This window comes from Misgurnus anguillicaudatus, chromosome 15 (assembly GCF_027580225.2).
Source record: "Misgurnus anguillicaudatus chromosome 15, ASM2758022v2, whole genome shotgun sequence".
In the NCBI taxonomy this organism is placed as follows: Eukaryota; Metazoa; Chordata; class Actinopteri; order Cypriniformes; family Cobitidae; genus Misgurnus; species Misgurnus anguillicaudatus.
The window spans coordinates 7,461,779-7,488,696 of NC_073351.2; the positions used below are offsets into that span (position 1 = coordinate 7,461,779).

Sequence of the window (26,918 nt, forward strand, 5' to 3'; positions counted from 1 at the left end):
TTTTAAGATTAAACACAAATATATATTTGTTTATTATCTCAAGTAAATTACCTTTGTAATAAAGTCATTTCTGTAAAATATAAAACTTACAGGACAACTGCCCCAACGTCAACAAAAATACATACAGTAAATATAATTCAAATAAAAATATACAAATTCTCTTTTAAAGGGATAGTTCACCAAAAAGGGAAAATCATGTCATCGTTTACTCACCCTCACGTAAACCTGTATGAATGTATTTCTTCTGTTAAAGATGATATTAATGGTATCATTGATGGTAAGCAGACAGTACCCAATGACTTCTATAGTATTTTCCAACTATGATAGTAAATACTATCAGCTGTGGTTAGTAAATGATGAGTAGATGATGATAGAATTTTTATTTTTGAGTGAACTATCTCTTTAAGTACAAGTCATATAAAATATATCATTACATAGAAACAGTATTTTGTCTTTTGGAATGAAACAAATTCACATATCATATACAAACATGTAGATTATGTTGAATTTTTAAGGTCTTTTTAAGGTTTTCAACCCTTTGTTTGAAAAAAGTGCACTTAAACCTCAAGTAGCCCTCAAACTACAACAAATAAAAGACTTTTATTAAAAAGTATTAACTAAACACACTGTACTGTCAAGCTAACAACGTTGTTAAGTGGTAGTTTACTGCGTATCTTAATTCCGTAGTTAAGACAACTCAGCATATTTAACTCAAATAGTGCGAAGTCTTTATCCTTAAAGGCGGGTCCACAATGTTTGAAAAACGCTTTGGAAAAGGAGACGGGCCGACTACCAAAACACACTTATAGCCAATCAAATCAAATCAAATTGCGTATGTGTGGGGCGGGTCTATCAACAGAAGGTCCAGATTCTATTGGGGTAGGGGCATGTTTGTTTAGGTGATTTCAAATATCAACATTGGCTTTCAAACATCATGGACTCCGCCTTTAAGGATTTGATTGTTAATACATGGCTTTGATATGATTTGCTATTGTTATTTTCCCAGCAAAACATTAAAGTTAATTCAATTTAAAATGATTTTTCTCAGATAAATTGTGCATATTAAGAAACATGTAAGCAGTCATGAGTTCATGTTGTCCTTAAGGAAAATCCAGTCTCATTTCTGTAGGTATGGTTTGCATCTGAAGCACAGACTGGCAGACAGATGTTCTCTAGGCGAAGCTGGAGGTCTTATAGGATAGGAGGTTGTAAAGTGGGGCAGAGGGAGGTGGGTTGGATTGTGTGTGGGATCTATCAGAAGGTCCTGTCTGAGAAACATCAGCTACTCCTGCTGCAGGTGAAACACTGAGTAAAGCCGTCTGCAGGTTAAAACATGAGCATTTAAAGCAAAAAACTCATACACATAAATTGCCAAATGAATAGATATTAAATTTAAATGTACTATTATTATGTGAGAAAGAACTGATTGACAGAAGACCACAAAATGTTTGACCAATCAGTATCAAGTATTCCAAAGAACCATGTAAAAAATATACATATTTTGTCATTTTCATCATGGGCGAGCCTAATTTCAGATGTTTAAGAGGTGTGTTTGATATATTTATGGTAATCTTCCAATATAAACCGAAGAACACTCATCAGGGGCGATGTTGCTGAGGGATCTGGGATGGGTCAGAATTCTGGCAGGAACTCTCAGCAGGGCAGGGGTGTGATCCAGATAAGACCAAGGATCAGTGTACTTAGGCAGGCTTTTATAAGGGAATGCTGTGGGATTTTGGACAGGGATTGTTCAGTTCACACCACATTACCAGAGGAATTGATAGGGAGTCTCACAGTTAATTTCAGTGGCCTGTCTGCATAACACCATAAAAGATCATAAAAGTGAGCAGAATCCATGTGGTCAAACACAATGTACTGACCGGGTAAAGCTGCTGTCCACTGTTTGAACTGGGGTTCATTAGCAGAGGTGCAGTGGGTGAGGAACAGTTGCCTCGTTCAAATGATGATAAAGATGAACCACCCCACTGGGGCACATCGGGACAGACACCCAGACTTCTTTGCTAAAACATGAGGATATTAAAATAGTGAGCTACCCATCACAGCCTATGCAATGATCATACACATAAGCAGCAAACATGTTTTTGTATTTCTCCTTGACATATGATTCCAACTTTGGGTGCGAGAGGTGCCGGGTTCATATCCTGGACGAGCCCCCATTTTTATTAAGTCGCATTATTGTGCTGTCAGCTCAAACGGCTGTCAATTATTTTTTCTCTATCGCTTTCTCTCTGCATAAAATGGCAGTGTAGTGATTGGTTAGTGCAGATTAAGGGGCGGCATTATTGTAATTGGCCTTGATACCTTCATCACAAACCAGGCGAAATCTGAACGGCCTAATTTTTTACATGCTTGCACAGAATGGCTTACCAAAACTTGTTACTGGGTTGTTATTTTTCACTGGGGACCCAATTGGAGCACTTAAACATGGAAGAAGTCAGATCATGCTGTGACCCATTTAATAACATCCATGATGAACTGCGATCAATAAAATTATATATGTGTCATAAGAATATAATGAAAACAATCTTGTATAAGATCAAAGTAAATGCAGTAGCACAATCCTCACAATTTGAGTTGTCAAGATGAATTACTTTTGAAATTGAACAAAGAAATTTGCTCTTTCATGCTTGAGCCGTGCTCTTGAGCTGTTTGCACTATCATTGGTGGAGAAAATACAAACACTACTGATAAAACCATTCCTATAGTTAAAGATGGTGATGACAGAATCATGCTCTGAGGTTTCTATGTAGCAGGAGAAACTTTAATGTTTCCTTGTGTCAAAAGCAACACGAACAGACACATACTCATACACAGGGAAATCCTTTACAGAAATGTGTCACAAAGCCAAACATTGGCACGGAGAGCCAAGATTCACTTCCTGACAGGAATGTTTATTCATGAATCTGTTTCACAATTCATATTTTATTTGGCTCCCACACAGGAGGTTTTTAAAGACACAAAATGCAAAAAGGTTTATGAAGAAGTAATCCAATTTTAAATATATTTTTTAAATTTGCTACAGTTCATAATATGCAAACCATGCTGTTTTAAAAGGCAACTATTATGCAAAATCAACTTTTACAAGGTTTGGACATAAATGTGTATTGGCAGTGAGTGAACACAACAACCCTACAATAAAAAATCCACCCTTTTCTTTTTTTAAACCCAATCAAACCATAGCAGTCTCATTAGACATGCCGTTTTGATTCTCTTGTTAATGTGATGTCACCCAAACAAAGCCCCGCCCATGACCACTGACTGACAAACGTGCATTACCATAGTTTCTGCCCTCAGCGAGTTGTACGTTGTCTCCTATATCTAAACTGTAATTGTCTCAGACTGTATTCACAGAAATCAGATCTATTTTAGCAGAAAGTGCTCACTGTCTGTTAGTAAGGGAGTGAGGAGCTGTAGCTCATTTGCATTTAAAGGTACACACACAAAACAGCAAATAGGGTCGTTTTGGACATGCTATAACATATGATCTGTGGTGTTTTGAGCTAAAACTTTACAGACACATTCTGGGCACACCTGAGGCACACCTTAAGATATAACATCTTGTAAAAATGAGCATAATAGGTGCCCTTTAAGTTATTTTATACTACTGTATGACATATTTACTTTTGAATGCTTTGCATGTTGTGTATTGAATGCCGGGACACCCTGGAGAAAAAGATGTTCATCTGGGTAAAAAAGGATAAACAAACAACTATACACTGTAAAAAAAATCAGTAGAAATTGCAGCTGGGTTGCCGGTAACTTACCGTAGATTTAAATTTATGTTATTTACTGGCAACATTTTGTTCAAAGTTACATGAACATGAAACATTTATAAGTCTTTGTCTTTACAGAGTAAAACTAAAAAACAGCATCGAGCAAAACGTTCTGGGAAACAAAATCTGAAGTAAAAAACAGAAAAAGGTTGATGATGATTTCTGGTTCACAGAATGCTTTGCATGAGGCTGTTATTGTATAGTTTTATTCTGTAAAGATGAAGACTTGTTAATATTTAAAATTTATTTAACTTTGAACAAACTCTTTTCAGTAAATAACATAAATTTAAATCTACAGTAAATTACCGGCAACCCAGCTGCAATAACACTGTAATTTCTACGGAATTTGTTAACAGTGTACAAACACACAAACAAATAAATACAAATGGATCATTTTATCTTACTCCTCACTGGCAAACACTGAATATTAGTTATTATTATTTGTTAGCTTGTTATAATACCACAATAGTTAAAGTTTTCTTTGAAATCAAGAGATAGAAACAGTTAAGAAAGCCCATAACTTTCTAAAGCACCAAATAAATGAGTAATAAGCATGTAAATTAGTAAAAAAAAATAGTAAAAAGTCTAAATTTATACAAACATACTTTTAATGGCATTGTTTGAAATTTGATCCACACCTTGCATTGAATTTATTTAAATGACTTACAGAGTCATTTTAATTAGACATATTTCTTTAAGTCAAAACAATTACCACACTCAAGTTTTCATACAACAAATACAAATCTGAAACTTTTGTTATTAATTGTTTGGTTTTGGATTATTAAAAAATTATTTCTCATTTTTAGTCCCATTGCTGAAATGAAAATTCAATAACTAGAAGGTACACTTATCAACCTATCTTAAAGGTCAACTATTGAGAAATTCACTTTTGTATGTTGTTTGAACACAATTGTTTGCCACCTGAGTGTGAACACAACCATCCTGTAATGATAAAATAATTTTTAATCACTGTAAAATTAACAGTCTCATGGGACAAGCTGTTGGCGTTTATTTGCAAACTGACGTCACTTTGCACAGGCCCCGCCCACAACTGTCCAAAGACCACAGTTAGGTCATCTTTTCTATTTTAAATCTTCTTTAATAAACCTGCGGTGATGAATTATGTATTTACAACAAAGTAAAATGATCATCATCTTAAAAACTGTGGGCTCTATCTTACACCCAGCACAATGCAACGCAAAGCGCGACGCAAGTGTCTTTTGCTAGTTTCGACCCAGCGCAATTATCATTTTCACGTTTAGTGCCACGTTGTTTAAATAGCAAATGCATTTGTGACCATGTTTGCGCCCATGGGCGTTCTGATCTAAAAACGAGGTGTGTTCAGGCGCATTGTTGGCGCGTTGCTATTTTGAGGCAACTAAAATAGACTACACCATTGACCAACAAAAACCTAGTCAAAAGTCTAAAGTCAATGGCGCAATATGTTTTTTGTTATTTAAAGAGCGCGTAAATATGCGCTATATAAACGGGACCAGGGTTATATTAAAAGATTAAAAGATTGAATGTAAAAGATTATTATTGAGTCTCTTGGACATAAATGAGGACTAATTATGAGACGTTAGAAGGCGTAAAGAGCTGCTTCACCTGTAGCCTGGTAAGTAAATAAATGCTTTGCTTTAAATGCCTCTATTTTTAAATGTTTTTTAAATGCTACCCCACAGATTTATTGTATATGATGACTCTGTACCTGTGGATATGGTGAGATGAGAAAGATTTTAAGTAATGGTTTTAAAAAATCCCATATGGCGCTGTCCCAGTTCTGAAATGCTTCGGCTCTCCGCACGTTAGTAAATTCTTTATCTCTTGTTTGTATTTTTAAGTACAAACCTTTTCTTGCATATTTGCAAATTATTTTATGAGATTACAATGATTATTTAGGTTATCAATACATTTACAGCAATTAAAAGCCTGCTATTTTTACTTCTCTGACTGAAAGAAAACGGCTTTTAAAAGTGTTAACCCAAAAAAATTAAAATTTTCAATAAAAATGAAAACACTTTTTTTAACATTATTCTTAAACTGGGGGTTTTCTTCCTCCGCTTAGTTTTTCAGTTTACAAAGTCCGTCATGTAAATAGGGATTAGACATAGCGCCAGCGCAACTGGCTTTTTAAAGTGGATGAGAGATAAGACTCTCATTGGTTTATTACACGTTACGCCCAAAACACACCCATTACTCATTACTAGAATGGGTACAACCCTTTTGGACCATGCGTTCGGCGCACAAACCATTTTTCCCGTCGTTAAATTAGCAAAAGTGGCATCAGACACGCCCATTTAGACCGTCCGCAGTGCGCTTTAGACAATGCGCTTAGATCGTTAAAATAGGGCCCTGTGGATGTTTCGGTATAGAAAACAGTTAACGGGGAGGGAGAAACAGCTCATTTGCATTTAAAGAGACACACACATAAACAGCTTTTCCTGCACACCCAAAAAGGGGACTTTTCAACATGGTATAAGAAATGATTTATAGGCTATTTGTACAGAATTAAAATGTCAAAGGCTTGACTTTTCTGACTGATTCACTGATAGACTCACCATGTCTTTAACACTACCCAACACAGCAGTGGTCAGGATTCCAGACACAAAGGCCAACAGATTGAGGGTAGTCAGGACCCAGAGGAGAACATACAGAGACAGGACGTCCTGACAGCTCTGCACACCAACAAACTCATAGTAATTGTTCAGATATCCTCCACTGGAAAAGAAGACCAAGTTTTGTTGTGACTGCATAATGTAACTTTATGTGTACAGTATTGGTGTATTACTTACTTTGCACAATCGTACAAGTCACAACAGTAACATGTCCCACTACGGACATTCATACTGCAGGTCTCTGTTAGTCCCTGACAAGGAACCTACAAAACAGACATATCAATGATCGTTAAAATTGAAACTTAGTTGTGATGTCAAATATTTTCTCTCTCTTTCTCTCTGCACTAAATGGCAGTGCCATGCTTGGATATTGCAGATTAAGGTTTGGTATTATTATAATAAGATCATCTTGGTTATGACTGTAACCTCGGTTCCCTTAGATAAGGGACGAGACGCTGCGTCATGAAATAACACTTGAAATTTCGACATATGCGGCTGCCCGGAGAATTTTCGGGTATTTGTTGTATCACCCGCCACCTCTACAATGTGTTTATAGGTGCACTGGAACAATCCTTCCTAAAATGCATTAAACTTTGGTTTACAAAGACGTGAAACTCACCAAGTGGTCAGGGGTGTTCACTGATATGCTCACACAAAAATCGCTGCAGACGATGCTTTCCAACAGGTTTTATCGTACTTTTTATCCAACTCCATTGACTTGTATTAGATGTGCTGTGAGGACGGTATTACTCCGCCGTCGGGAACTTTGTTTGTATTCTTGCAATTGGCAATGGCGGATTATCGCCACCAACTGGGCTGGAGTGTCTATTATTCAAGTTCTCAGGGGAAGAATGTACGGGTGTGAGGCGTTTGGAAAAATAGGTCCACAAGTTTACAACGAATGCTAAAACACCTGTTGGAAAGCATCTTTTGCAGTGATTTTTGTGTGAGCATATCAGTGAACACCCCTGACCACTCGATGAGTTTCCCGTCTTTGTAAACAAAAGTTTAATGCATTTTAGGAAGGATTGTTTCAGTGCACCTGTGGACCCATTGTGGAGGTGGGAGGTGAAATAACAAACACCCGAAAATTCTCGGGGCAGCCGCATATGTCGAAATTTCAGTCAAAACCGTTCTATTTCATCATAAACAATCTGAAAACAGGGCTTTAAGTGTAAAATACCGAACTTGTCCTTTAAAAGGCAAGGCAAAATATGTCATTTTCGCCACTAGAGGTCGTAAAACAAAGAGACGTAGCTTGCTGACGCTGTGAAGGAGCCTGCAATGATGGGAGTTGTAGCGTTTATCTGCACTACAAATTTAAAACTACTTTTATACAGTGGTGGCCGGTGACTTCATGTTTGTCACTTCATGTATGTAGCGTGTCATGTGTGTGGTTCGTAATTTCCAAATATATGTTCGGAACGTTGAGTGAACCTGTGTGCATCACGTGTCTTGTCAAAATAAGTGCCTGCTGCTGCAGACGCGTCTAAAGGATAAAAGAGACGCTCGCGTTTGCCAGACACCTGTATAATCTCATGTGTAATCAGAGTTTACTGTAAGGGAGTGTCTTGTGTGTATTTTGTGAATGTGAGCAACTCTTTTAAAGTCTCCTAAAAATTATGCAACAAAATAAATCCTTTGTAAACAAGAGAATATGATCACATGCAAATGAATAAAGAAGTGTTGGTTTGACTATGGGTTTAGTAAATAAAGCAAGTGAGTTTAAACTATTGAAATAAGGCTGTATTCAGACGTACTTCACAAAGAAATGTGAAGCACTTGACTCACTGTTGCATAGTAATTCTCATAGATGTAACTGTTTCCACTGGCGTAAAACTGACATCTTCCTGCCTTCATTGGACGCATGTCCTGATAGGGACAAGAAAAGAAAGAAACATTTACAAATTATCCCTTCAATGGTGTTTACAGAAGACGAAAAGGAACATAAAATTCATATTTTCCCATCTGCACAGCGTGGAACAGATTGTGCAGTTTCATAAATCATCACTTCGCATGCGCAGACAGATCTGCAGGTATCCCGGATTGTGCACCGCACCCACATTTTATCAAACTGTAAATCGACATAACTGTATTGATTACATTTGAAAAGCCTGAATTAAAACAAAAAATAATCAGGGTTGGGCAAAAGGCTATTTATAGCTGATTTTGTTTATTTGCTTTGCAAATTCCTTTGTTCATTCTGCGCTTTTGCCAGTATAATACATTTATGGGTTTTTGCGTATACTGTACATACAGATTTCTTTTGGAAAATGTGATGTTTGCCATTGCAGGAGAGTCACAAAAAACACAGAGCAGTTGTGATATACTCACAATGTTCAGTAGGATGAAAACACCATCTACTACAAGACACAGGAAGCTAGAAATGATACCAAAACTCAGGAACACAATGGCTGCAACAAGCTGGACAGAAAAGAAGATAAAATTTTATTTATTCTATTCATGCGATGAGCTCAGATGAAAAAGAGTCAAAAATAATGTAATGATATTGAACGAATTCAGAAATACTGGTTTGATGGCAAAATCCATTAACAGTGAATGCACATTTACAATAAAACATGTCAGACACACTTACAAGGTTTTGCATCTGAGCTCTTCATATATCTCAATTATATTTATGTCTTCACTTGTGCCAACGCAACCCAATATCACGAAATTACGTGAATATATCACGTATGGACCAACGTGAAAATGTCACGTTTTGCCGCGTTTGAGCGTGATGTCACGCTTTTCTGTTTGTGTCACTGTCAGTGTCACGTATTGGTTACTCAACTTTTTTGTCCTAATTTCTTACATTGTCGCTTCGGTTTAGGGTTAGATTTACATAAAATGACATCCCTACCAAAACCCAACTCTAATTCCAACGTCAGGCGACAATTGGTTAAAGTTTAGAAAATATAAAAGAATAAGTCTTGTATCTTTTTTTTTATAAACCAATACTTAAAGTGACAAATACTTAAAGTGACATATAACGCAAGCACCAAATCTAACCCTAAACCGAAGCGACAATGGTTTGAAAATAGGACAAAAAAGTTGAGTAACCAACACAAACAGAAAAGCGTGACATGCTCACGCTCAAACGCGGCAAAACTTGACATTTTCACGTTGGTCCATACGTGATATAGTCACGTAATTTCGTGATATAGGGTTGGCCAACAAGCACAAATGTATACTAAAAAGTCTTTCAACTCAAAGGGACAAACAGTGCACAAGATGTGTGTGTGTGGGGGGGTAAAATAATTGTAATAATTGAGGGTAAAATAAGTACAATAACCAACTACATTGCATCATTTAATATGTTTTGTTTAATTCAAATTCTAAGTTTAAAGTTGTTTTATGTCATGAATTGTTTTTGGGGGGACACGCCATACACAAAAAGTTTTTTTCAAAGGTTTGAGAACCAATGGGTTAAATGAACCCAGAAAATGTACATATTTGACCCCAACCCAGCATTTTGGTTAAAATGAACCAACATAGGTAAAATTACAACTCTGGGTTTGTCCCTTTAGGACCCAATGAAATCAGAATTTTTTTGTTATTGTTGTATTAACCGTACAGCTTAATTTGAAATAAATTGAAAATTCATTAGAAATTAATGCTTGAAATCAAACTGTGATGCTTTTAATCTCACAATAAGATTTTGAGACTTTAGTCTAGTTTTCACAGGCAGTCACGACCATGGCCGGCGCATGTTTTCAGTTGATTCCAATAGAAACTCGCCGTTTTTCAAATCAGCCGGCTCTCTGGGGTTTTTCTGCGCTCTGCGCTGAGCATCGAGAGTTGAAAGAGATTCAACTTTGGGTGAAAACCTCCACTTGTCAATGTCAGTTTTCACACCGCCGTGCAATCACAGTGTAGGAGGGGCGGGACAAGTATCACAACAACCAACCGGCTCACAGCTCAAGTATCACAGCTAAAAAGCATTGGGTGTCCTCCAGCCGCTTTCAGCCGCGTTTAAAAGTTTTGGTGTGCACAACCCCTTAGTGACATACTATACATGAGCTGTTACACAAAAAAACAAAAAATTTTAACATTTAAAAATGGCAAACAACAACAATGCATCTTTTTTAGAAATTGACCTGCCTCAAATAAGACCAAAGCTTGTATTATAATTATTAGCATTATTTATAAGGTGAATAACAGGTTTGACACACCAGCAGTTTCAGTAAAGCAAAATTAAAGACAGATCATTGAAACAGTGAACTCGAGAACACAGCTGTAATCTTAAATGATTCTACATCAGGGGTGTCCAGACTTTTTTGTGTGGTGATCTACTTTTAAAATGATAAAGCCGACAAGATCTACTTACTAAAAAATACAGTTACATTTTTAATGACAATTTAAAAGCGTATTAGGACTATACTGCATATCTCTACATTGAATTTAAGGCTGTCCCCATTAGGCTACTCCATTCTTTTTGAGGAGTTAAAAAAGTCCTTGAGTACATGTCAAGTACTGCTTAAAATAGCGGAGATGCAGTTTAGTGAAACAAACTAGAAAAAGACAACAGTATCAGAAGCCTCTCTTTAAAAAAAAGAGCAGTGCGACGCGGCTTTCTACTGCTAGGCAACCACCGAGTCAGCTGTCTTGTCAATCAAATATTGAAGCGTGAGCGCTCTTTTGCTGTTAATTGTCATATTAGCAGAAACTTTAAAAAGATGACGCTTGCTCTGACCTTGTTTGAGGGTGAGAGGTGCACAAACACGCAGGAGAGAGTGAGCGAGTGGAGTCCGGTTCTTCAAAGCAACTGTAAACTTCCCTCACCACAACGTAAGGCCCGCCTCTCCCCTCATTCGATTGGACAATGGAAAGACACGAACGACGTCGGGCGCTTCTCCACTCTCAGCGTTCCTTCAAAGACGCGTGCTGCGGCCGGCGGCAAAAACCGCAAGGCCCTCAGCGCGCATAAACCTTATATACCCCCATGATGATTGACAGGCCTGAAATTTTAGGCTCCTCCCAAACCAAAAATGAATAGATAGGTGTGTGGGTAGAAAGTCTTATAACATACATGAAAAGCAAACCAACCAACTTAAAGCTGTTGCAAGGTTTAACCTTCGTTGCATTTCTGTCAAAATCAACTCGATTCTCGACGGCATAAAAATCCTTCCTTGGCATATTGCGTTGCAAAACATTAGGGAGTTTAACCGCTAGCGTTTCTAGCTTATGTTAATTATCTTATACTACAGGCTATGTTAATTAAAACAGCTTATAATGCTGACGTTGCGTCAGAATTATAACACAAAACAGGGAATGTAAATCACCTTGTTTTTGTTGTGACTAACAGAGCGAAGACTTTATAGTGGAAAGAAAACTGCTCCAGGGTCACATTATGTAAACTGCATTTATAGTAAGGAAGCGCACATATGCAGATATCATAGCAGTAAATACACACATAACTTGCTCTCTTGTGAAGTTCACTCCGCACTGTCAGACCGTGGATTGAAGAAGGCGCTAAAAACCCAGAGTAATGACGGCCCCCAAAAGTCCATGGGCTCTTAGAATCGTCCTAATCTTCCCCCCTTACAGCGCCCCTGACACTTATACACACTCATATACACTCCTTGTCCCAAAAAAACACTGTGAAGTATTATGCCAGATGTATTAAGCCAGATGCGCTTTGAAATGAACCATAAATTGCACATAAATGTCGGGAATAATTCAAGCAAATGTCATGGTGTACTTATTTTAACATAAAACGTGCAATATTATATCCACAGGGAGAGAGCTCTGCTCAGCTGCCAGAAGCGAACACCACCATCAGAGAGACAGACAGGGAATGAACAGATGGAGGAGGAGGAGAAAATGAATTTATGTGTGATGGTGGAGGCATATACACTGTAAAACTTAAAAAGTTATTTTAATTGGTAACAACTTATTCAACTTTTATCTAAAGTGAAACTATAAGTGAAAGTTTAAGTTGAATAAAAATCTTTACAAATTGAAGTAATTTTATCCAACTTTTCACTTTTTACAGTGTAACAGTCATATAAACATATTATTAACCTATTCGTACTAGTTGGGAAGCAACCAGGGGTGTGTGATATAAAGAAGAAGTGTAAATCTGAATTATTATGATCCCGGCGTTTACACAGAAAGACACTGCACGATTACAATCTTTTTAATAAAAAAAATGGCACTTTTAGTTTCAAGGGTTTGCATTAACATGTAATAAAATATGAAATAAAGCATATTTGGCGTGCTGTCCGAGGGGAGAGCGGGGTGGAGGAGGGATGTTGCACAAACTGTTGCACAAACTGTCACGGGACAGAAGTTAGGGACGGATATATAGAGAGACCACTTTGCACTGATTGGTTACATTACATGACCATTTTCTGAACTTAGTTAAATAAACGTCATTTAATGGCAAGCATGTTTGTATATCTGTATATTCTCATTCATCCATGTTTCGGTATCGTGCTAATGTGTGAAAAACTTTAAAGCAGTCCTGCCCACTGAAAGATGTGCACATTTACTATATACGGTAGACTAACACAATATCTACCGGGTGAGATATTAAAGGATATTAAGGATTGCTCTGGCTGTTTGCTTTGAGTAACTATCGTCCCTCCATCAGGTTATCCTTTTCATTTTCTTATCAGCCCTGCTGCTGAAAGTCTGCCCGAAAGCATATTTCACTGTGGGGATGATGTTATGTGGCTTATACTGTATGCAGTACTGCCTTTGCACCACAGCACCCCACCTATAATCTATCATGGTTAGATAACACAGCAGAGACACTCCATAAACTGCATTAACTTACAGGAGTGAAAAAACAACATGATTACACTTTAAAACAAAATATAAACACTACACTGTATGAATGAAAAAGTAGATGTTAAGGTAGAAATCTCATAAGACTTCATTGTGGGCCACATCAGATACTTTGGCACCTGTTGCATTGATAATAAAGCATACAATGCAATGTTTCCTAATAGTTTTGTAATTATGGCAACATCGAAATCTTTCTTTTTTTTGTAGAGGGATTTTTTTTTCATTTGCAGCTCGACAAGCCATCATTTGTTAGTGATTACAGATCTCCAAAACAACTTGCTGCATGTGACAAAGAGTTTTATTGTTGATCATCCAATATATCACGTTTTATTAGCCACTATTAACACGAGTTGTATTCATGAATCTCAATTTTTGGCAAACATGTTCATACTCTGATAATTGTAATCGTCTTTAAGCCTGAAAATGTTGTAAAACATTGTGAAGTCAGCCAGTTTCATTACAGGTTACCTTGTTAAACATCTTTCACATATTTTGTGTACAATATGCACTTATCAGTTCATAAATTGGTCAAAACTGCCATTTAAGTTTTTAATTTGAGTTTATATACAGCAGATTAATAAACAATTGTTGGCGTAAATGCTATTAAAAACGTAACAGATAAAAATATTAAATAATGTTTCTTGTCCAAACAAAGAAACAACATTTCAAGTAAATATATAAATATATGCTAAATACATTTTGTAGAAAGTAAAGCCTAATGAAATATATTTTTTAATTTGAAAATGATATATCAACATTATATTTCAAAACGTATTTTAGGGGCAAGCAAATACATTTCTAATCTTACAACAGCCATACATTCAGGCTAAAAAAGCAAATGTGTTACTTAATACATAATGCTTTTAATAATTTGTTTTAATATATTCTATTTTTGCAATTTTGTGTATTTTTAAAGAGCACCTATTTCATTGCTAAAGACTGACGTTATTTTGTGTATTTGATATAATACAATGTGTTTGCGTGGTTTGTGGTGTAAAAACACATTATTTTCCACATACCGTACATTTTTGTAGCTCCAGATTTCACTCTTTACCTGAAACTCCTTGATTTGAAAAGCTTTGTGTCCCTGATTGATGTCCCTAATGTCGACATCACCAATCCCAGGAAGTAAACTGTTGCCTACAATCTGTGTGTTTGTCGTAGTCCAAGAAAAGAGATTTATATTGGAAACGATAACTCGTGTCATCATTTACTTTGGGGTTTGCATATTTATTAGGGTTAAAAAAATAACGCGTTAAACATTTTTAACGCATTTTAATCGCAATTATTTTTGCACCACGGAACATTTCTCATTGGATGAGTTTCGGCGGACCGATTATACTGGAGCACTAACTAGCGTTCATGACTTCAGACTTCAGACAACAACAAACCACAGTGAACATGAACGAAGAAGCTGATGAGATCGCTTTGGTTGGCCCCGTGGATGGGAAATTTTTTTATAAAAAACGAACGGATGGAAGCGTTGATACGAGCATGGCTATGCAACAAGGAATTCTATCACCGCAGCACATCGAGCCTCGAGTATCATCTAAATGCAAAACATATAGCAGCTAGCATGGATGTTAGCACGACTCCGAGTACAACGACTTGGTTGAACAAAAATAAACAATATTTTGTTGCTTAAGCTTATGTATTCAGTCATTATTCATGGTATACTAAAAATCCATGTGAAAAAATTACTTCTCAATGTTCTCAGGTCAAATATTTATATGTGATTAAAATGTGATTAATTTCGATTATTAATTACAAAGCCTCTAATTAATTAGATTGATTTTTTTAATCGAGTCCCGGCCCTAATATTTATACACATCTATACACCAAGGCCTAGTCCACACGGACATGGGTATTTTTATAACCGTTTGTTTTTTCACGCGGTTCAGCCGTTCGTCCACACGACACCGCAGTATCAGGGCACTGAAACCGAGCATATTTGAAAACCCTGGCCAAGGTGAGCTTTTTAAGAAACCCCGGTTACAGTGGTATCGTGTAGAGAGTAAAACCGGGGGTTTTGCCTTGCGACGTCAGAGTGTGCGCCGTTATCCACTATGTTTGACGTCAAGATTGTGCGCCGGGACTGCTTTGTTGATGATTCTGTGCAATGGCGGACGTATCTTGCTAATAATAACTGTGCTAACAGAGCTTCTAACATGTATACAGATAGATGCTCAGTTATCTCACTATATTGCGGAACACGATTTGGGTTATATCCCCGCCTGCTGGTGTGGCATGCTCTTGACAGCGCTTGATAGCGTGCTTTTGCCTTATCGTGTAGATGAATATTTAATTTAAACCGAGCACGTGTGGACGGGATTTTTTTTTAGGGAAAACTCTGGTTATAAATATACCCGTGTCCGTGTGGACTTGGCCCAAAAGAAATGTAAAATTGTGAATCGGACAATGGGTGCTCTTTAAATATTGTGTTCCCTGCAGAAGGACGTTTTATTATAACTTATACCACGGGTCTGTTGAATGCTGTATTCTGATTGGCTGAGAAATGTTCCTTGGGTATGCATTAATTTCTGATAACCGCACACCTAACTTGTCAAATGTCTTAAAAATAGGCACCAGAACAATGTTTGTGTTAACTGTGGTATAAGCGGAATAATTGACTCTGGTCCTTTGAATTATTTGTAAATAAGGCACACCCACGGTGTAACTGCAGTGCACCTTAGGTGTGCATTATTTTCTTATGATTCAATGGCCCGTCGTCAATTATTCCTTACAAATTCTGTTCAAACCTATTAGGTTTCAAGAATTATGTGAATAATGCAGACTTTTCTTTTTCTTTGTTTATTTTGTTGTATGTATGTAAATGTTGCATGTAAAGGCTCCTTAAATATATTACAGGAAATGGGTTTCTGGAAATGCACACTATAAATCTAAGGGCTAGATTTACTAAACTGGGCAAATTAACGTAAAAAGCGCAATTTCAAAAAAGTGCAGATGGGAGTGGTAATATCTGCGGGTTATTTACTATAAAGGTGAAAATTAAATAAAACTGTGAGGTTTTAACAAGGAATGAACCCAAGTGCAGACATAGACAATGAAAATAGAATTTATTGTACAAAACAGGAAAACAAAAACCCATGAGGGGGCACAACAAGACAGGATGAACGCAACACTAGACTAACACTAAAATAAACATAAACCAACAATAAAACTTATCACTACATATAACAGTATAGACTAAATTATTCTTAATACTCACAGATGCAAGACACAGGAACATGACAAGGAATGCGACAAGACGCGCACAGAACATCAAACACAAGGACAATAAATAGGGAGAACTATTGAGGGACACAACTGAAATCAATAACAAGTAAGGGAGCGGGTAAAAAGTGACGAGACCCAGTAAATGCGTGGTCAGAATAATTCAAAACTAAAACCACGCATTTCCCACAGAAACATGGTACTGCCAGAACCCTGTCACAAAGACTAGATATAATTTAAGACCTGATTCCGACAGGATCCTGACAAAAACAGGTGCAACAGCTAATTTCCATAATGACCAACCTAATCTACTAAGAGCAGCGCAAGTTAGTTTAGGCCCTGTTTACACGTACATGGTTATTTTTTAAAACTGAGAGATTTACCTTCGTTTGTGCCCTTCGTTTACACGCAAACGGAGAACTCGCCTCTGAAACCGATTGTTTCTAAAAACTCCGGCCAGAGTGGAGATCTTGAAAATCTTCGGTTGCACGGTTGCATGTAAAGTGAGACAAACGGATGTTTAAGCAGGCAACGTCACAGAGAGCGTGCCAGAGCTGGCACCTACGTCAAAAGTGCGACCCATGTTTACATGTGACTGCTACTCTGAACGCTTCCATGATCACATTTATGTTCGTGCAAACTCGTTTCGTGTGTTTGTATTTGCAAATACAGCGGCTCCATTATGTCGAGGAGCAGAGACGAGTGCTCGGAGGTCAGCAATTTTACACGTGTTTGACTTTATGCGGTGCTGCAAGAACCGACAGACGGATGATGTCAAAGTACCGCGAGAGCGATTAGAAATTAGACCTCTACGTGTGATTCCTCAACTCGCTCTCGCGGTACTTTGATGTCATCGATCACCTACTGCAACAGCTCCTCCCTCCAACATGAAGAACCATTTCACGTCACCACCAGCGCCGCCGATGATTGGCTTACGTGGGCTTGAGCTTCTCTTGACGGCATATATGCACGGGTACGTGTAAATTATCACTTTTCTGAAAACTGACATGTGTGCACGATATTATTTTTGAAACCGGAGAGGTTGAAATGTCCGTTTATGAAAATAGCCGCCCACGTGTAAACTTAGCCTTAGGGTCACAGAAAAGCAGAGCTGATGCTCCTGCAGGTGTGGGTGATCTACTAACACCTGATGAGCTTGAGTTCAGCACCACAGACATCCCAGATAATGAAGCCATAGTACACTGAGAAGAACTGGAGGACAAAAAAATGAAGGTTTACAAGAAGTTTTGAAACTTTTGTATGACTGATCCAGCAAATAAAAATGAATGGCTTGGCAAACAGTATTTTTGAATAATATGTTCCTCTGGCATTTCAAATAAACTGTTACATGGGGGGGGAAATCATCTGCCTTGTACCAAGCACTCTCTGATCTCTGCCAAGCCTTCTCATCAGCTACCATCAGTCATTCAAGCGCAAAATGATTTAAGACATGCTTTAATTAATGGCACAAATACCAGTAATATCACACACGCTAACTTTAGTAAATCAAGTTGCGTGAATCATTTAAATACTGTAATCTCCTCCCATAAATTTTGCGTCTGAAAGAGAAACTCCTAAAAATGCATATGCAATTAGGTCAGTCACAAATATAGCTAGACTAAACCTTTTCATGCTTATTATCCACTGCACTATTATCCAATGTTCCTTCATAAAGTACTGTACAACAACATCTGTCCACAGAACACAGCGGTTAAGCTGTGGACTAAAGCCTTCCCTTAAATTCTCCCTGGATAACTAAATGCTCTCTCTGGGATAAAAGTTTCTGTTCTCTACAATGAGCATTTCCCAATAATACATTTAATTCACATCTGCTCTGTAACTTCTCATCTGTCCTGTTCTTTTCTTTCCAACTTTGCTTATAATTTATGTTTCTCCTGTTTCCATCTGAGGCTGTCGTTATGTTTTGGACAAATAGAAACAATCAGTATCTGGTTTCTTCCTCGCTGTATTGTATGATGCTTTTTTTTCTTATGTGTGCATGGGTGCAGATTTGGACACACTCTAAAAACAAACGGTGCTATATAGCACCAAAAGTGGTTCTTTGCTCGTAATCATAGAAGAACCGTTTTTAGTGCCATATAGCACCGGTGAAGCACCAGTGAAGCACCTGTGTAGAACCATATAGTGCTATGTAGAACCAAATGTGGTGCTATAGTGGTGCTATATGGCCCCTATATGGTTCTACACAGGTGCTTCACCGGTGCTATATGGCACTAAAAACGGTTCTTCTATGGTTACGATTCAAATCAATAGTTTTGGTGCTATATAGCACCGTTTGTTTTTTTAGAGTGCAGCGTTGGACAAGATCAGTGTTCAAAACGAAGTTTTTTTTTCGAATAATATTCAAATGATTTGAGAGATGCTTTTATCCACATCCCTTTGCTATAATGCCATGTTCTACCAGAAGAAATACAGATGAGAAGATTATATGTTTCACATGTATTTTTAAATAACATCAAAACAACAATTCAATCAACTGCATCAGGGCTCTCGAAGCTGAAATTCAGTTTTACTGTAAATCACTGGATGATCAATTGTAGTTTATATTGGATCTGACCATAGACAGACTGACACCAGGCACGTAAACACTCAGAACATATGCTGTATGTTTTCTTCGGTACAATGAAAGAGGAAGCGATTCTGCTACTAAATAGTACAGAGAGAAATTAAGCATGGCGAATTGGCCTGCAGCGCTGTGGTCTGAACATTGTGGTGTTTGACTACTAAACCCTTGTAAATAGGAAACTTAAAGCTTTGTAAAATTATAATAAGGGAACATTTAATAAACTGCTGGAGAGAAAAAAAATTTGGATGGAGAAACAAATCTACCCCTGTCTTAAAATGCAGGTGGTCTGCTTAGTTTGAACTTTAATACGCACTACAAGTAGCCTATTTCGATCCAATTTAAAACAGATTGTGTTGCATGCAGAGGCATCATGCCCATTCAAACTGAGGGGGAACATGCCCCATTGTTTATTTTAGCCAAATGGATTTTGCATGCAACCTCAAAATCAAGAAGCGTCCATTAATTTTATTATTTGACTTTTAATCTGTTTAAAATGCACAATATTATCAATTCTGCCTGCATCCTTGTCACTTTTCGCCGTTTTGATTGTGTTTTGAACGTGTTACATTGCTTTACTTTATTCTGGCGGCAAGCGCTGAACACAACGCAGATGGGTCATTCTATGAAAATTGTGGCTTTTTAAACAGACAACTTTTTAAAAATGTAATTCTTTTTTTATACCAAAACTTATAGTCAGATAATAGTTAACCTCTTAACATTATAAATCAAACAGCTTAATGTATTTTTATATTTTTACTATATTACATTAAAAAATGCTTGTGCTGATTTTTTGTCACTGATGTTACCTATATTTTAGATGACAATTCAGGCTTCCCAGAATGTATTTTGACTATTTAATTTGCATACATGATCAAAGACAGAAAAAGTTAATGTAATATTAAGAAATTGTCTTGATTAGTAATAATTTACTTTAAACAGGCATGCGTAAAGTTCTATTGTGTAACCTTTTTCTATTTCTACCATTGTGTTTTTTGTTGTAACATTAGAAAGATTTGAGGTTGAGTGATCAAAATTGAATGATGATATCCTTAAAATGCTTACTTATGAAAGCAGCAACAGTAACACCAGTGACGATAACACCAGTGACAAATCTGCAGACAAAATGGCATATCTAAGATTGGGGCCACAGTAGCTCAAACCACACTTAAATAAATGAACACCAGTGACACATCTTAAGTCCTCGCATGAAATTATCAAATTATTTATCAAATTGCTAAAAGATGAGGGGAGAGTGCGCACTCACCATGTGCTTTTTAAAACAGCCACGCCTACAATGAATGTTTGACCCAGGAAGAATTGGCAAGGATGTTAATTTTTTTCAAAGTGGTGGTTTTTATAAATTGTAACACCAGTGACATGAAATTGGGGGACAGGTATTCTCTGTAAATTATTTATAATATTTATTTGATATTTTAGTTTTTTAAGTAGTCCACTAAATAACTGTACTACTTCCCTTTGTATTATGACATTTAAAGGGGGAGATTAATATTTTTTAACTCAAAATATGTCACTGGTACAACGCAAAAGTTTGCCAGAGTTCACGGGGTGCGGATCAATCACACATGTTCATATATGAGGTAAAATTTGATGAAATAATGCGTTCCTAATAATTTTATATACAAATATTTTTTAATCATTATTGAACATTAAAATCAATTATGTGTATAGCTAATGTCATTTTCGTTGTTCATATACTTTATGGATTTTAAATTACATTCATTTTGCAGTTGTTGTGCAAAATGCATTAATGACACAATTAAACAAGTTAATTATTAAAACTTATAAAAACAAATAAAAAAACATGCCCTTTCAGATGTGAATATGATACAAACATGTCATTATTCCGATCAAATTGTATGAAAGTTAGTCATCACTTTTATTTCGGAGGTTTTTACATGAAAGCAAGGGTGTTCAGGTTGTTAGAAATCTAAGTGCCATGGAATGGACTGAAAGCTCTATAATATTTCCTTTGATGTTTGTGTATGCACAAATTTATGTGAGCTGTGCACACTGTGTGTCCCTTAAAAAAAATTGGTTTCTACGCAGCATTTTATTAATGAAGCCCCATAAGTACAATATAAATGACAGTAAATCTGTTTTAGTGTGACAGAAGCATGTTGTGTTTTTTATTGTTAGCTGCGCTACTCTTTAAGATCATAATGTTCTTACAAAACAGCAGTGAAGCAAGAGGGGAGAAAGAAAGTACATGTGTTTGTGAAACAACTAGAAAAGACCACGGCAAGAGTACAAGGTAACACTGTGAGTAAAACAGACAACAGGAGAGAAGTTGAAGTTAATGTTGAAAGACTGAAGAGTTTATGTGGAGATATCTACCAGCTTTTTGCTGTTTTCCTCCAGGCATAGTCCAAGAATACCCAAGAACGATCCAAATGCCAACTGCAATCAGTGGAAAAATAAAAAAATACATAAATGTGAAAACATAAACTAATTGGGAAAATACGAAATACAGGTACCGACACTGGGATTTATTATCATGGATTCAATTCATTTCAACAGTGAAATTATGTGTAACTAACTCTATAAGTCACAGGAAAGTCTGGAGTCTTTTAACAGTCTAATAAAAACTTTATTCATCAATCTGGACATAGGGAGTTAGGTTGAGTACATTGGATTTCTGCAGCGTGTGTTTTGCATTCGAGAAATGCATTGTTTTGGTATGTGATTTAACTGTCATACTGATAATATCCTGTTTTCCTACTGTAAACCCGTTGACAATATTTGACATTGTTTTGAAAATAAGTCTTTGTTTATAACATGTGTCCAGCCTTGATTTTATTTCTAAGCAGATGAAGTGGATTATGACAGCTGTTGATGATCTACTAATGCGTATCTTTGAGATACTAATGTGCATCTTTGAGATACTAATGCGTATCTTTGAGATACTAATGCGCATCTTTGAGGTACTAATGCGCATCTTTGACGTACTAATGCGTATCTTTGAGATACTAATGCGCATCTTTGAGGTACTAATGCGCATCTTTGACGTACTAATGCGCATCTTTGACGTACTAATGCGTATCTTTGAGATACTAATGCGTATCTTTGAGGTACTAATGCGCATCTTTGAGATACTAATGCGTATCTTTGAGATACTAATGCGCATCTTTGAGGTATTAATGTGCATCTTTGAGGTACTAATGCGCATCTTTGAGGTACTAATGCGCATCTTTGACGTACTAATGCGTATCTTTGAGATACTAATGTGCATCTTTGAGATACTAATGCGTATCTTTGAGATACTAATGCGCATCTTTGAGGTACTAATGCGCATCTTTGACGTACTAATGCGTATCTTTGAGATACTAATGCGCATCTTTGAGGTACTAATGCGCATCTTTGACGTACTAATGCGCATCTTTGACGTACTAATGCGTATCTTTGAGATACTAATGCGTATCTTTGAGGTACTAATGTGCATCTTTGAGATACTAATGCGTATCTTTGAGATACTAATGTGCATCTTTGAGATACTAATGCGTATCTTTGAGATACTAATGCGCATCTTTGACGTACTAATGCGCATCTTTGACGTACTAATGCGTATCTTTGAGATACTAATGCGTATCTTTGAGGTACTAATGCGCATCTTTGAGATACTAATGCGTATCTTTGAGGTACTAATGCGTATCTTTGAGGTACTAATGCGCATCTTTGAGATACTAATGCGTATCTTTGAGGTACTAATGCGTATCTTTGAGGTACTAATGCGTATCTTTGAGGTACTAATGCGTATCTTTGAGGTACTAATGCGTATCTTTGAGGTACTAATGCGTATCTTTGAGGTACTAATGCGTATCTTTGAGGTACTAATGTGCATCTTTGAGATACTAATGCGCATCTTTGAGGTACTAATGCGCATCTTTGACGTACTAATGCGTATCTTTGAGATACTAATGCGCATCTTTGAGGTACTAATGTGCATCCGGTACTAATGGGTATTGTTTGAGATACTAATGCATATCTTTGAGGTACTACTGCACATCTTTGAGGTACTAATGCACATATAATAAAGAATACAAAAAATAACAAACAACATAAAAAGCAGCCCATGTGATTCATGAAATATGTTTGCACCTTGTGACGCAATATTCAATTCAATTCAATTCAATTTTATTTATATAGCGCTTTTCACAATTGTTAATTGTTTCAAAGCAGCTTTACATTAATAGATGTAGGAAAAGCATAGAAAAGCGAGCATAGTAATAATGTAACGTATACAATAAAAGTATTATTAAGTTAAGCCAATGGTGGCGGACTCTCCAGGGGATGAAAAAAATGTGAGAATGTTAGGATCAGAGGAACTGTCATGTACAAGAAAACAACAAAACAAAAACTTTTTTTCCTCACACAGACCTATTTTTTGACCCTCAAAAGACTTGAAACTATATCTGGTGATGTATAACATTGTTTGGGTCGGACAGTTTTGGTCATGAAAAGTCAATGTGAGGAACGCTATGGGGATCCCTAAAAACATTTCATTTTTTGTTACACAATATAAATAACAGCATACAGTTATAATAAGCATTTTATTTTCATCGTACAGTTCCTCACATGGTAAGTGTTGTCTTTATTATAATAATTATCATCAACTGAACTCAATATAGATCTGTTTGAAACTCCCACCACACATAAATGTCTTATTTTCCAAGACAACAGAATGCTGTTCAATTGACTTACTGCTTTTTTAGTGAAATATACTTTCTTTGGCAATGAAAGTCATTTTAATATTGTTATTTTTAAGTCCCAGCCCAGAATAATGGTCCATATACAACAAGTGATGTTAATATAATGGTATTTTTGTGTACAGTTATTACAATTGGTCATGACATGCTATTTAAGGCAGGTGCTGGATAGAGCCAAAACAACTTTACTGAAACCACATTTCTAAAGTGCATTACAGATAAAGCTGTTATTCCTGTGCTATTTCAGGTTTTCTGAGGTTTTCTCATGGAAATTATTTTTGGAAGTGTGTTTATTTGGAGGTGTCTGTGTGTACTTTGGCCATTTGAGCTGACTATGTTAATTTGGTTTTGTTTCGTGACAAAGGACTATTTTCTTATTTCTAAAATGAATGGAAATTGACCCTCCTTGAAACTTCCTGATGTACGTAAAAATGTCTTATAGTTAACTCTGAAATCAAATGAAACTTACTAGTGCAGATATCAGTAGTCTTGTGCACTGAAACAACACAATGCTGTAAATATGTTTGTCTTGTACTGTGTACAATAAATTTAAGCACTATAATTTGACTTTATCTTGATGATGATGTCACTTACGATAATTCCTGATGTGTATCCTGTGACACTGACACTCTCTGTCCGTGTACTGGTGTAGATTCCCAACACAGCAATGACCAATGACAGACATAACATCCCTGAGACCAGCCATTGAGCTTTTCTTTTCTTTATAAGCACACTGTCTGAGAAAGAAAGAACAGATCGATTAACAAGCCTGCTAAAACTGAAACACACTCACACACATTAACAAGATATAAAAAGATAATTTTGTATCTGCATGTCCTCTAATATAGATGCATGCTGCCAACATCTGGCTGAACATCTGAACATCATCTGAACATTTGCTTTTTTAACATGGTCAGTCCAAACTTATTTTCTACAAGGAATACTTCTCATTCATCTGCACATTCCCACATGCAAGATTTTATGCTGACTTTTATTCTGTTTGGCAGTTTGGCTAAATTGGAATTATTACTAACAACTGATAATCTCTTTGTAACTTTCTGGGAGAGAATCAAGAGGCAAATATATGTTGTAAAGGTATTTTAAAAATATTACACAATTAAAAAATGATTTGGGTGAAAATTATGATGTATGTTGAATAAACATGTCTATCCCTTCATCAAATGAAACAGTGATAAAAATGTAAATCTGATGGTTTAAAGAGAACCTCTTTTATTGCTAAAAAAAAACTTTATTTTCTGTATTTGGTATAAGTTGTGTGGTTTATGGTTAAAAACACATTATTTTCCACATACCGTACATTTTTGTAGCTCCAGATTTCACTCTCTTACTGAAACGCACCAATTTGAAAAGCTGTGTCCCTGATTGGCCAGCTCATCTGTACGTTGTAATTGGTCTGAATACCTCTTACGTCAGCTCACAATGCAATGCTAACAGGAGATAACTTACAGGTTGTAAGTCAGAAGCGGGAAGAATTATGATAATGTCATCGTTTCCTTCGGGGTTTGTAACTTTTCCATTTCATTTTGCATATATATGTACGTGAATCGGACAATAGGTGCTCTTTAAGGGTTTGGTGCACATCTGCTTATGGTCAGTCTAGAAAACAATAAGATGCTGGTTGAAGACTTTTCAGGAGTTTACTATTAAAATAAGACCTTTTAATGAAGAACTTTTAATGAATTTTTTCATAGCACTATTTGCCAAAGACAAATGTTATTTTAATTTTTAAAGTTTATTTTTAAAGTCTTTTTTATTTTTGCAAAGAAGCTTCACAGTAAAGAACAGTAAGGAAGAAACAGAAATTATGAAAATATATAAAATACATAACACATGATAATGTTTTTATTATATATGTGCAAACCTCTTTTCTTTTACTTTATCTTGTGAGAAATTTAAGTTGTTCACTGAAATATGAGTTATATCACACTTATTTTTGATGCATGTTATCCAGATATGAACATAATACATTGGTTTATCATACGTTTGGTTTTAGTTTATGCAAAAAAACGTTTATTTAGATTTTGTAAAACAGTTACACTTTAGCCTATTTGCATCAAATTGGTGTACCTCTGTCTACCCCTGGAGAGGTAAACATATAGCCTAAGTTATAAGAATACTACCATAAAAGAGTGTCCAGTTGTAATCTATTAAACAGCGTTTAAAATCTCGCACACTTACTTGTGACAATGAGTGCAGGAGCGGCGTTGTGCCGGTTCAATGTTTCCTGTGTTTGCATCTGAGTCCACACGAGCTCACTCACTGATTTCACTGTGCGCGTAACCGACACTGCTCTTGCTTTTATACTCCTGCATGGCGCGTGCTCAGTGGACTTCACGCGTCTATGAAAACCCGAAACATCAAGTGGACATCAAAGTTACCGAGGCGACTTTTTTTATTACTTAAGTGCAGAGGTGGACACTAAGTAAATTTTCAAATATTCGTATTTTATCAGTGTCTTTGGAAAACATACATTCCAAAGCATATTATCATAATTTTTACTCCACCACATCTCATAGTTTCAAGTTTTTGGTTTATGTTTGAGTACATTAAACATCTAGTACCTACATTTTTACTTTTACTTAAGTAAAAAGTACTTTCGTACTTTTACTAAAGAAAGTAAAAGTACACAGTTTTTATGTAATTAGGTATTAATCAATTTTAATATGCAATAGCTATAAGAGGAATTCACAATGTTTTTCTTGCTGGGATTAATTTAAAAGTTACACATTTGCCTCGCCGCTGTAAATTATTTTCTTCTTTAAAAAATCACACCCTGCCTGTTCTCTACACAGGTTATTATATCATCTGACTATCTTAGGGTAGCCTGGGAAAAGGAGGCTGGTATCAGCTTATCTGTTAACCGCTTGAAGAGAATACATAGCTGTTCCATCAATGCAAGTCTTCAATTAATTCAGTTCAAAATTGTACACAGATTGCATTATTATAAAACCAGACTTCACGTGATTTTCCCAGCTGTGTTCCCTATGTGTGATCGATGTCAAGTTACAGAGGGAACTTTATCTCATGCTTTTTGTTCTTGCCTGAAACTCCAGAAATTCTGGGAAGATATCTTCTCTTGGTATTCAGTGGCATATGATCACACTTTTCCTCTTGAAATGGAATTGGCCCTTTTTGGCTACTCTGAAAT

General features: G+C 36.4%; 1 protein-coding gene across 4 annotated transcripts; it reads right to left on the bottom strand.

The window, feature by feature from the left end:
- LOC129419380 (transmembrane protein 255B) lies at positions 1 to 26,082 on the bottom strand. 4 transcript variants are annotated; one of them, XM_055174510.2, is made up of 10 exons: positions 25,949 to 26,082; positions 24,344 to 24,486; positions 21,381 to 21,443; positions 8,744 to 8,833; positions 8,201 to 8,281; positions 6,587 to 6,672; positions 6,353 to 6,512; positions 3,643 to 3,684; positions 1,881 to 2,021; positions 1 to 1,291 (listed from the first exon to the last, which is right to left on the bottom strand). In XM_055174510.2, exons 1-10 carry the CDS (start codon positions 26,004 to 26,006, stop codon positions 1,283 to 1,285), a joined length of 873 nt encoding a protein of 290 aa, XP_055030485.2. In that variant the 5' UTR covers positions 26,007 to 26,082; the 3' UTR covers positions 1 to 1,282. The 4 variants fall into 4 exon arrangements, with proteins under 4 accessions (XP_055030485.2, XP_055030481.2, XP_055030484.2 ...); XM_055174506.2 differs by having other exon boundaries at positions 1 to 1,319; XM_055174509.2 differs by lacking the exon at positions 21,381 to 21,443 and having other exon boundaries at positions 1 to 1,319.
- Positions 26,083 to 26,918: the final 836 nt, after the last annotated feature.

What these genes read in the sequence shown, in the direction of transcription:
- LOC129419380 (XM_055174506.2), bottom strand. Translation starts at nt 26,006, where the DNA reads ATGCAAACACAGGAAACATTGAACCGGCACAACGCCGCTCCTGCACTC. An exon ending in ATGAGAATTACTATGCAACA is followed by an intron (nt 6,673 to 8,200) that starts GTGAGTCAAGTG and finishes TCTGTTTTGTAG; the next exon opens with GTTCCTTGTCAGGGACTAAC. An exon ending in TGGGTAGTGTTAAAGACATG is followed by an intron (nt 3,685 to 6,352) that starts GTGAGTCTATCA and finishes CTTTTTCTCCAG; the next exon opens with GGTGTCCCGGCATTCAATAC.